Source organism: Dama dama, chromosome 29 (genome assembly GCF_033118175.1).
Source record: "Dama dama isolate Ldn47 chromosome 29, ASM3311817v1, whole genome shotgun sequence".
In the NCBI taxonomy this organism is placed as follows: domain Eukaryota; kingdom Metazoa; phylum Chordata; class Mammalia; order Artiodactyla; family Cervidae; genus Dama; species Dama dama.
This window is the reverse complement of record NC_083709.1, coordinates 38,773,516-38,785,912: the sequence shown is the minus strand read 5'-3', so window position 1 is coordinate 38,785,912 and position 12,397 is coordinate 38,773,516. Positions and strand designations below refer to the sequence as shown.

General features: G+C 38.7%; 1 protein-coding gene across 9 annotated transcripts in view; it reads right to left on the bottom strand.

The window, feature by feature from the left end:
• Nucleotides 1-5,108: 5,108 nt before the first annotated feature.
• Nucleotides 5,109-12,397, bottom strand: part of NFIB (nuclear factor I B) — a 245,315-nt gene continuing 238,026 nt past the window's right edge. For 7 of the 9 annotated variants that reach the window (XM_061132849.1, XM_061132850.1, XM_061132847.1 and 4 more), the window contains one exon: nt 5,109-11,710. In XM_061132849.1, the coding sequence (XP_060988832.1) occupies nt 11,693-11,710 (18 nt within the window). In that variant the 3' untranslated portion in view covers nt 5,109-11,692. The remainder of the gene's footprint in view (nt 11,711-12,397) is intronic. The other 2 variants (XR_009691146.1, XR_009691147.1) reach the window with 1 other exon arrangement.

The window sequence follows — 12,397 nt, the reverse complement described above, 5'->3', positions numbered from 1 at the left end:
TCAATGAATGTTAACTATGCCCTCTCTTGTGTTAATGCCAACAAAACTGTTTCCCTCTTAAGTTCCCTGCCCTCTGTCATCCTCTGTTAGGTACCTTTGTCACTGTTTGGGGGGAATCTTGATATTGGTGCCTCTGTGGTGACTTCTAACATGTGCCATTGATTTATTTCTCCACACAAAATTCCTTTAAGAGGGATGGAGAATGCGCCCTGAGAGTTCTCACTGGAGGGGTGGCCCAGTGGGAACAGAGCTCTAGAACCAGGAAATCGGAAGGGGAAACCACTGAACCTGGAGCAACTCATGTGGATTTCATTAGCACCAGGTAACACACTCACAATTTAGTAAGTGCTCCCAGTGAGGACATATAAGCTGGAGCAGAACGCAGTTTTGATTTCAAGATACCCAGGAAAGAGGTCGAGGGGAAAAATTAATAGTCTCTACCCAATCCAATGTGTTTCTGTTCTCATGAAGGAAAGATCACGCCAGTGTTACACCTTTTGTCCCAAGCCTTACAATAAATCTGGGTCTTTTCTGCTTAAGGAATTTATATATATGCAAAGTTTTTCAAGGAGATAAAAGTTAAATGTAACTATATGTTTAGCTGATTAATCAAAATAGGAGTAGATAAATCAGAGTAAGAATAGATAAAATCAGAACTTCTCTAAAAACTGAAAGTACATATGTGTTGTATTTGTGAGGAACTTACAAATGTGTCAGAAAACTGAAGAACATTTAAGAATGCTTACTTTATCTTCACTATATGCCACTGTTCTAGTTAGTTAATTAGTTAAAGGCTAGCTATAACCAGGACTATCATGAAGCTGGATCTAAAATGGAATATGTATAAGAAAATTTTCTGTGATCCTCTTTTATGACCTATAAGTGATATTTATATCTTTTTTTGGTTTATGTTTTTATTTTTTCCTTAATTTGATTGTTGCTTTTCCTAGGCTGTGCCTCATACATTAAAATGTTTGTATTCAATGAAAGTCGTTAATTATACTCTAGTTTGTGTATGGACTTTCTTCCAAATGAAGGATGCAAAGGAGACTATAATTTTCTTTCCTCTGCCTATGTCAGCTATAAGATGAAGAAAAATTAATTAGGCTCAACCCTTGACTTAATATGTGTTTTTAAAAATTTTTGCAATGGGAAAGAATGTTTATGTGTACAAATTGGCTAGGATTACCTATGTTATTATCATCTAATTTGAACACTACTTTGGAACTGATTACTTTGCTAGATTATGACACAACTCTAACAATGTTTCACAAAAGTTCACAGTTAAATCAATATGGAAGCTACATGTATGCCCATGTACTCTTACTTCTTCACATCCCTGAAATTCCAGGTTACATTTAGCTTTGTATGGAATATTCTTTAATAGGAATCAACTCTTTCTGGTACAGAAAAACTAATTATTCATGATTCAACCAGTGTTGCTGATTTAATATGTCAAGTGAGAATGATAAGGCAATAAAGAAGTGGGGATAGTTAAGTATTCTGGATAATTTGGTTTAGTATGGCAAACACTAGGTTATTTGTTTATGTATTTGTGGTTTTACAAATTAGACAAGGAACTGTAGTATAAATGGATTTGGGGCTGAAACTGATATTAAAATATCTTAGTTTGAATTTGTAATCATGATAAAATTCCATCAGTGTCTCTCCTCTTTTATGTTCCTTGGATAGGTGTAAAGCCACTTAATTTTTGTACTAACAAAGAGAATTTGGATTCTGGAGGAGTAAAAATGTGAGAAAGAGTAATTGGAGAAAACAGGTATGATCAGGGCAGGGTGGATGAGACTCACCTTCTAAGTCTCTCTTTCTGAGAAAAGCCTCCTTTCACTCTGTACCTCAGAGGGTACTGGGCTGCTGGTGGAGGTGACAGGCATGGATCCAGTGTAGCTCTGGACTCCTTTACTTCTGTGGTCACCCTATTGGGGGTGGGGAAGATGGTGAAGGTGCTTTTAGGGGACAGAACAACCTCTGGCTGTTGTTATTAAATGTGGGCAGCTCCCTTCAGGTCATCAATCCCACCATCCCCATTTGTTATCTCTGCCTCTTGACACAGTTATGCTGCCTGCCCTTCCCTCCCCCGAGCCCCGCTTCACCCCACGATCTGTGACCATCTGCACTTTTGACCCTCACAGCAAAAAACTGCACGCTGCAAAGACTTCTTCAGACAACCCAACCAAAGAGAGTAATCTGTTAAAAATAACAGTGGTGAAAACTCCTTGTAAAATGCAAGTTTCCTTCTCTATTTTGCTCTCAATCTCTCCTTTAGGCCCTTAACATGGACTACTTTGGTCCCATTAAAATCCAACACCCCATAGTACTCCTAAGGGGGGCATTTTGTTGACATGGAGGAAAAGACCATTTTGGTATAAGACACCAAGAGCATCATCAGTTTCCAACCTTGGACAGAAAGAGCAATTTTGGACCACCAGAGGATGATATGGGGACATTTGGGATTGGATGAACAGGGAGTGAGGGGAAAACCAAGAAGGGGGGATTCCACAGTGGGGAGTGGACTGGAAGGAAAGACAGAACATTTGCTTCCTGTCCCACGGGAGCAGCTACTGTGTCCTGTAAAGACTTTGAGGGATCCTCTGTATGAAGTCTGGAAAGCTGCATATCTCAGGTTTATCCAGTTTCTCCCAGTCCACTGCAGATTTCACCACCTTATCCAGTCCCCACCTTGAGAGGAGAGAATGGAGTGTCATGTGGTGGAGCACAGATGCCGGCTGTCAGCTTGTCCGAGGAGGGAAGAGAGTCAGACACAGCACTTTCGCCTGGGGCTTCCTCCGCTCTCAATGTCTCTCCGTTCAGCTCTCTGGACTTTTCTCTATTTGAGAAAACTCTTATTCCTTGCAAATTCTTGTGTATCCTATAAAATAAAGCTATTTAGAAAATTAACAGACTTAAGAAATCAATGTTTTTCTTCGTTCACAAAGAAAGCAAAGTATTGGCATCACCTGAAGGGAACTTCTAGAAACTAAGATCTGGTCATGTTACAGGTATGCAGTTTCCATTCAAGCAATGGTCTCTTGGAAGGACTCTGTTGAATAATCTCTCAGTAGAGACTTACTGGCTGCCACAGAATTAAAACTAAAAAGGGAAATGAAGTAATGCTCTCCAACCAGTAGCGATTCAATTATTTTCAAATCACAACACACACACACACACACACACAAATACCAACAGTCAGTGAAAATAATTAATGTCCTTATGTCTTCAACTCTAAAAGAAACAAACTAATCCATTTACTTCTGACTAATGTGTCATATGGCCTAATGGTGATAATAATAATAATAGTAATAAGAACTTACGTACTGTAAGAACTTAACATGCACAATCTCATTTACCCTCTCAATAGCTTAATGAGACAGATACTCTTACTAGTATCTAATTTTACAGATAAGGGAATTGAGGCAAAGAAAGTTTATATAACTTGCTATACAGCTGACCACTTCTAGCATTTGAAACAAGCAGTATAACTCTAGAGCAGGGACTTGAAATAATTGTGTATTCTTCCTCACAGTTCACCGAAGAATTGATGCTTTCTAATTGTGGTGCTGGAGAAGACTATTGAGAGTCCCTTGGACAGCAGCGAGATCAAACCAGTCAGCCCTAAAGGAAATCAACCTTGAATATTCACTAGAAGGAACAATATTGAAGCTGAAGCTCCAATACTTTGGTCACCTGAGTGCAAACTGCTGACTCATTGGAAAAGACCCTGATGTTGTGAAAGATTGATGGCAGGGGGAGAAGGGGGCAACAGAGGATGAGATGGTTGGATAACATCATTGACTCAATGGCCATGAGTTTCAGCAAACTCTGGGAGACAGTGAAGGACAGGGAAGCCTGGCATTCTGCAGTCCAAGGGGTTGCAAAGTCAGACACGACTGAGCAACTGAACAACTTCCTCATTACCATCTCTCTTCTATCCCCAAATCTAGATTGATGCCAATAAAGACAAACATGTTCATAAGAGTAAAAAGTCTCTCAACAGGTAAAAATTTTACTTCAAGTATAATATTCTTACATTATTTCCTAACACATATCTTAATCTTCTAAAATATTTAATACCATCTCATGGTGGAGCCTTCCAGAATTCTCCTTGTGTTTTGTTTTGCTTTTTCAATAGATTGTGGTCAACTGATTTCCCTGCAACTCCACCCACAGCAGTTTAAACCCACTATATCAGGGTGACTTGGGGAGATGAGAGAGACCTGAGCCATAAATTAGAGGTGGTGGGATCAGGCCATTGGATTTGTCTCAGCAAGTCTTCAATTGGGATGGTCAAATTCCAGGCATTTTTATTTCTTTTCAATCAAGCTTGCATTAGTTTTGATTCATTTGTACACATTACTCAGATGGATCCCAAAACCATTTAAGCTGGTTCCTTTTCAATTAGCTATTATTGAACTGCAGCTGACTCCATTCAGATATGCTGTATTCAAGAAGCCTGGATCTGGGATACCATCCTCAATTTCAGTTTGCATCCCACCTCCTTGCGTATAAGGAACATTACCCCCCCCCCCCCCCTTACAATGAAAAGTAGCTCTGCCCCTTGGAAATCTTAGATGCTGCTCCTTTTCAGGCATGGGGAGAAAGGAATTCTTCTTCTCCAGTAGTCACAAAACCACCAAACCCATAGCCACAGGGTGGCCCCAGGACTTACCTCCTCCTGTTGAGTGTGTGTGTTTGAGGCCCTGTGGTTTTCAGTGGGGGAGACCACAGTCCAGTCATCCTGGGCACACATTACATCTTCATCTCACTGCTGAAAGGCCTTTCTTGGAGAGTGGGGGCTGAAATTCTAGAACTGCACTTGCATTTTTACTGCCATTGTTTAGAGAGCTTGTGAAGAGTATACGTATTAGGAATTGCAAGAAGGGTTTAACAGATACACCCGTGCCCAGTGCAAAACTGGAAGTACCGAACTGGAAGAGTCACCATCCCAGACGCTAAGAAATTAAATCCGTGCTACAAAATTCCCAAATGGAAGGACCAAGATCCACTTCCAAAATACCACTGACCCCAACTCTGGTGCAGGAAGAGTGGCGGGAAGAGACGGAGGGGGAAAATAAAACATGAGGCCAGAGTCTGTAGCATAGCTCATTTTATTGTTTAAACAGTTTTTGCATAGGAAATATATCTGCTTCCAGTAATTGACTGCAGTATGAGCAGCTGCTAGCAGTATAGGCTGGATATAACAGTAACAATCACATTAAGTCAAGCTTGATTTACACCAGTTTAAAACTTGTGGCAATTGAGTTCATTTGCAACCCACAAAAAGTACCCAAAGAACATTATCCTCCAACCGGGCACAATAAAACCTTCGCTAACATTCTGGCCCCTTCTGAGGCTGATCCCAGCGGTCTGAATGCCAGAAATTAAGTAACTGTCATATAATACATCCTACTGCTAAAGGTTTGTTACACGGAGATTGTGCATGTGCCTCTTTTTTGAAAATTTTAATTAAAACACAAGGTTCTGTAATTATGGCCCATGAGGACAAAATGCCAAAAGTTTTAAAATGGATCAACCCTGGTGTGTAGCTAGCAAGCAATAACTGACTACTCGTCACCTACAGTTGTACTAAATGTATCTAAAGAAACACACAGTCCTACAAAAGTTGTTCTCAGAGAAATATCATTGAGGTGGGGGCACCTCTTCCCAGGATGCTAAAAGTTCTATATGATATAAGCACAAATTAACAGCTTGATGAAGACATAATCTACTGCAGCTTTGAGAAGCCTATTCCTGGGATGGAGTTACCCCTCACATTCTACAATGTTGTAGAGATATTTTTTTTTCCAAGAAAATGTCATTTGAAACATATTTACAACTGAACTCAACAGAGACTGTGAAATTGAACAGGCACTGCTCATTTGTTTGAGTTTTTTGGTAAACATTTTGCTGGTTTTTTTTTTGTTTTGTTTTGTTTGTTTCTTTCTCGTTTTGCATCAACTTTTTTCAGTCCATGCAACTTCAATGCCCTCGATGAAGAATGCATAATAAGCCATACTTCTTGAAAAAAAAAAAAAAAAAGACTTCCTTCTGCATAAAGAGATATATTTGCCACATCAGTCCCTGTAGCACAGTTTTCAAAACCATTCTGTCAAAAATACAGTAATACAAGACCGGCTTGAGTGTCACCAGCTCACACTGTCTTCTGTGTACATAGGCCACCATTTATTACCGGTACTGATCATGCAATAAAAGTTATCAGAGGCTGGGGCTGGCGTGCTGGTAGGCTAGTGCCACTGAAGCCTTTTCACAATCTCAACATACATTTGAATTGCAACACACAGATATTTCTAAAGAGTCTTAACTAGTGAACCCTTTTATTATTTAAAAAAAAAAAAAAAAAAAACTACTTACAACCATTGAAGAAAGAATTGCAACAACAACAACAACAAAAAAGTAAAAATTGACCGTCTCCAACTTGTCCCCTTTGACTATATGAACAATGTCACCAACAGATCTGTGGCACGGACACAGTACAAAGAGTTGTCATGGCAATGAGTTTGGCTGATGCAAAGGTCATTGTGCAGGGTCAAAGGGCAAAAATCAGTGGTCCATGTTACCCCCCAACTGCAGTGCTCCACCCCACCCACACAATTTCATAAAGAATTAGAAAAAAACAGGGGAACTACCAGAAAGTGCAAAAAATGAAGAAGGCAGCTTTCAGCTCCTTCAGCATGGAGTAGAACATTCAATTTTAAGCTTTTACTATTGAACTTGAATAGCCTGCACATTAAAAAAAAAAAAAAGTTTTCTATAGAAACCCAATTTTTAAAGTCCAGGAAGCATGCAGCTGGTTAATGTTAACCAAAGACCTTGACAGGAACATGTAAACTCTATTGAATGTCATGCTTGGGGCCTATCTGCCAGCAATATTGTAGTTGTTTCATTAAAAATGAATACTGTACACTGAATATGGGATAACTTTCTGCAGCCTTCATCGTTTCACACGATACATAGAGTTTGAATCTAGGTAAAGAACATATATCCTGGTGTCACACTGCTGAAATGTCCCTGTGCAATCTCTTTTGTTGAGTCCTTATGAAGCTACAAGTCACAAATCCAAGATTCTGCTCCCTGAGGACACGTTATGTGAGACATAGCACTGTTTTGTCATTTTCTGCCTATCCTGAATGCTCTGTGAAACAACCTTAAATACCATCACGTAACAATCACAAAAACTTTTGCTAAAGGCCGTTTATACTAATAAAAAGACAGTGGTGCTTCCGACATTCTGAAATGCTCTGAAAACCAACTTTTCCAATACTAAATACAACAAAATAACCTTCATAAAATATAACTTTTCTCCATTTACACTTTTTTAAAGGATTAGTATCCTATGCTTTTCAAGCACAGGAATCTGTGAAATAACTCCTAACATGGACAGATTTTTTTTCTTTTTTAATACATAACTTAAGAGCCTGGAGAGTTTTAACTCAAGTCCAGTCTCCAAACAAGGAATATTCTTGTTTACTTTAAAAATGGAAACAACATATAGTTCCATTATAATTGTTAAAAAGTTAGCTTTACAAACATGGGAATTTAATTTAAAAAAAAAATTCTTAACAAAACTATACAGTGTACAAATTACTGTCTACAAGGTAGGCGGTTTGTGAAGAAGACCTTTCGCTCTTCTTGCTACTCGCAGCTTCACAGATTCATTCACATATTTTTTTTTTTTTAAATGGAGCTGCCCACCCGAACATTACCCCATAACTATATTGCTATAATTACGATTTTTGCCATGTCTTTATGTACAGTCTCCTTCACTGCCTTATTCTTTTCTTCTCCTTAGACAAGCCCTCAAACGCTCATGTTACTCCAGAGGAAACACTTCAGAGGCACTGGGAGGGGTGGGCTGCAAAGCAACGCAAGGAAAGTTGAACAGTGCCATGGAGCCAGGGGCTGGAGACGCCACCCCCTACTGATGCCCTTGGGTGACCTTCACCATCCTGAAGCTCTGCAATTCTGGGGAGGGGAGGGGCGTGCAAGACCTGCAAGAGGGGGGGCCCTTAGTCACAAGATACTTCCTGGTAAAAAGAGGAGGAGGCCGAAATGGATTTGAGATTATATAGAGAGTAGGATCTTTTTAAAGAGTTTTATCTCAAAGGGAAGGGAGGAAAAAAATGATTTTAAAAAAAGCAACACTTGAACTAGGCTTTTGTATTCAAGAGGCAGGCAGGAATACCCACAGTGTGTAACTTATGCAGCTAGAGATGCTCATTCACTGGCAAAATTTTTAAAAAAGAGAGCAAGTCTGCTCTTAAAAAAATACTGTGTGTCCTGTGAGGTGGATTTGTTCACCTATTAGGTTGAAGAGACCTGAAGAGCTTGGCTGAGATGATGTTTTCTACCAGGGCAAGTCATCACAGAAATGACTGAACTTACTTTTGAACTTGCAAGGCAATGATCCTGCTGTGCTTTTCAGCATTGGGGCTATCAAACTGAATGGGCTATCAAATACAATTGTCAGGCCTGTAAGCATTGTTCTAAAGTCTTCATTATTAAATGATATGCTGTGAGAACAATAGACAGTTTATTTTATTAGGCCATGGACTGGGGGAAGGGGGTCAGGGGGCTCCCCATGGCAGCCCACCATGTGTCACTAATTCTAAAAGCGTTTCCTTCTAGTAATGAATTCCCTCAATGGAACTGGGGGGCAGTGGGGAGAAGTAAAGTAGAACCAGCCTCCATTCACCCTCTAGCCCTCCAGGGAAATTAAATCCAATATATATTTGAGGTACCATCCCTTTAAAAAAAAAAAATCCCATCAGCCTCTAATGGGCTTAATTCATCCACAGGAAAATTCATTTCTTAAAATTCTCTATTTCCTTTCTGCTCGGGTTCTCAGTTTAAAAGGGCAGGTAAAATGAAAACTTAACAAGATTTATTTATTTATTTTTGTTGTTCTTTAAAAACTGAACTTTGACTTTAATCTAGAAGTCCGAATACATTTAATAATAGCGACCCTCTGTTCAATCTTCTGGATATTTAAATAATCTATCTTTTTTTTCCAAGTGCACTACCATCCACTTGAAGTAGTGAGACACAGGTAAATCACAGACTACCATTCACAAAATGAAGAAATGGGGAAGAGACATGGTGGGGAAAGGATATGGGAGCACCCCCTCCAGCAGGATGGCAGATTTTAGAGGAGAAAGTATACTCAGGTGTTAAACCCCCAAGGTCGAAACATCTGCTAGATGTACTTTTCAACAACTATCTTTGCCAAATATGAGACAGGCTCATTCGCCACTGTGGATCCGAAACTTTCGAGAAAAACGACCACCCCCAACAACAACAGAAAGATAAGACCATTTGTTTTAAGCCAAGTCTGCCTCCAGGAGAACTGGTTGTGTTCACTTGTTCTTACTGTTTGTTGTTATGAAAACCAGAAATGAGTTCAGCTTGCACCCCAGGTGGGGAGTTCGAGAGGGGGAAACCTGTGTTTAAGCTGAAGTTTGTCACAGTAGGCAGAACAGTCGCTTTGCAGCCCAGGCCCATCTCAGGGTGCACTGCTTCACAGCTACACTGGAAAGTGTTAAAAATCCTCCCACCCACCCCAGAATATATATATATGTATATTAAAAAAAATCCCCTGTCCATCTCTCAGTACACAAAAGGACCTCATCACACTGCAAAAATAGCAGTACCCACTTTGGTCAATTAAAACAAACAAACAAACAAAAAAAGCATACATTATTTTTTTTTTTAAATCTGTGTACTTACCTATAATAACCAATACAGCTAAAAGCACTACCTACATAGGCAAAACTTGGTATTGCATAATTCGTATAAATTTGAAACCCCTCCCCCCCAAATATTAATTGGAAGATGAAAAACATGAAAGGTTAATAGAAAAAACACCAAAATACTGAAAATATTGCTGGTCGATTACAATTTTTAAGCGGCAACTATACACAGCCATGATATGCTTTATAAATGTGAGATAAAGGTATAACTGTCTAAAAAATCCATGATGTCACACATTTTTCTTCGTCTGGAGTACAAAATATTTTGTCATAAAAATGGTAAAGATTTAAAATGATAATAAATGCAGCAAAACAAGTGTAGTGATGTCACTTTTTTGTTTTTTTGTAGTTTTTTTTTTGTTTTTTGTTTTTTAGATTTCAAGGCAAGGCACGTAATGTGGACATTATATCTTCGTGCAAATTAGGATTACTGGAAAGAGTATTTTTAATTAAAATTTTAAGAGACATAGAGGCAAAAATGTGTCTGCCCATGCACACTACAGATCTGTCAATACAAGAAGTTTGTTGAACAAGGCTAATGTCTGAAAGCACCATGCAAGTATTCAGCACCCTGATTACATCTGTTTTCTCAAGAGTGCGTTTTTACATCCTACACCCTGGCATTCCCAGTTTGTAAACTGTAAGCTTTACCCTTGTGACATGGATTTGCCTGCCTCTTTGTCTCTAGAATGCAGATTTTATAGAACCTTTTGTACACCCTATGGGTTCTTGATGCAACCAGTAATTTTAAATAAATAAATTCTACCTCCAAGGAGGCTGCAGCTAAACCAACATAAGTGCTGTGTTTTCATTAATTTTTTTTTTCCTCAAGCACATGATTTGTCTTGATTTAATGCCTTTTTACTGCCCTCAAAAACTGAGGGGAAAATAAATTCGTTCAAAATTCTCTTAAATTCTTTTTAATCCCCTCAATTTAGAGTCCAAGGGCTGAAGGACTTATAATCATGATTCCCCTTTAGATATAAATTTATAAATTGCACTTGCCTCTGTTAAGTGTTTTTTTTGTGGGGAAAATATTATATTAATTTTTACTGTTGCATGCAGAGATAACACTTCACCTACAAAGAGGCATTTCTTCCATAGAGCCTTTTGTGTTCAAACTGTTTTTTTTTTTCCTTTTTTCTTTTTTTCCTTTTTTTTTTTTCCTTTTTTTCCTCTTTTTTTCTTTTTTTTTTTTTTAAGATTTCAAACTGGGTTACACACTGGAAAAGGCTGGGTTAAGGGCCAAAATTTAATAAATCTGTACTGATAACTAAAGGCTACAGAGATTTCATATATATTTCTTTTAACTTTTAGAAATCAGAGTGCTTATAAAATGGCTGGCTCATGGCTCTGTCACGCCCAGCACCTCTGATGCCGCCTCCTAGCCTTCGTTGGTGAGATAACCAGGAATAGTGATTCCATGCGTAAACAACAAGATACTAAACCAATAAAACTAGCTTATCATGCAAATATTAAGGCATCTAGAAAGTCAGTTAAAATATATTGTCATAGAGACAGAACATCTATTTCCCAGCGGACTTCATGTAACAAAGGCTACTTTGCAGGGGCTGCGAACTACCATCAGTGAAATATCATCGACCCTTTTTATGTCATTACAGTTTCAACCTTAAGGGAATTAGTGATTGTAAGTGCTGCGATTGCTGGTCTATTATCTTCTTTCTTCAGTTTCCTTCCTTTCTCCCTTTTTGTTTTGTTTGTTTTGTCCAGTCTTCCTCTTTTCCTTTTTTTAAAAAAAATTTCTTAAACTAGTGTTGTATTTCATTTTTTCCCCTCAGTTGCTTGTTTCTGCTTGAAGGAAAGGTTCTCCGATTATGTTCAAACCGTAATTTTGGACATTTGCCGGTAGGATGGGTGTCCTATTTGATACTTGGAAAGGAACCAAGCTAGCCCAGGTACCAGGACTGTCGGCAGGAAGGGGGCAGGAGAGGGGGCAGGAGGGAGGGAAGAGAAAAAGAAAAAAATATGTTAAAATCTATAACAATATTAGAGACATAAATTCCACAGGCATCAAATTACTACTATAACTTTTCCAAATTAGAATCTAATATGAGATACATGTGCTTATAAATTACACATATTATGCATATATAAACTACATGGTCTATTTCTGTCACAGATGGTAAGACTATTGTGAGGCAAAAAATATCTCAAGTAAGACTCATCCACAGGTAAACTCTGAGGGAGGATATTCTTCCTAAAATATTTGGTCCACTTTGATGTAAACATAGTATGATTTTCTGTCAAGAAGAAAAGAGCAAATCTACAACAGTATCAATATACTTTGCAAGTTATATTCTGATCTTGTTTTAATTAACAACAGTTGTGACGTATTTCAATTTTTTTTTATCTGCCTATTGGTTGAACAAAATTGAAAGCCATAATGAAAATGATTCCTTTTCCCTCACAATAAGAGAAAGTATATTTTCCAGGAAGGCCAGTGCATAATACTTAGTTTGAAGCTGACACCAGAAACCTCTTCCTCCCTGTCAGTTACGTTTCCACATCCCAGCTGCTCTGAGTTTGGGAGCTGGGAGAGGGGTGTGGGTGGAGCTCCACAGGGAGTAGGCAGAGGAGAGTCTTGCCCGTCT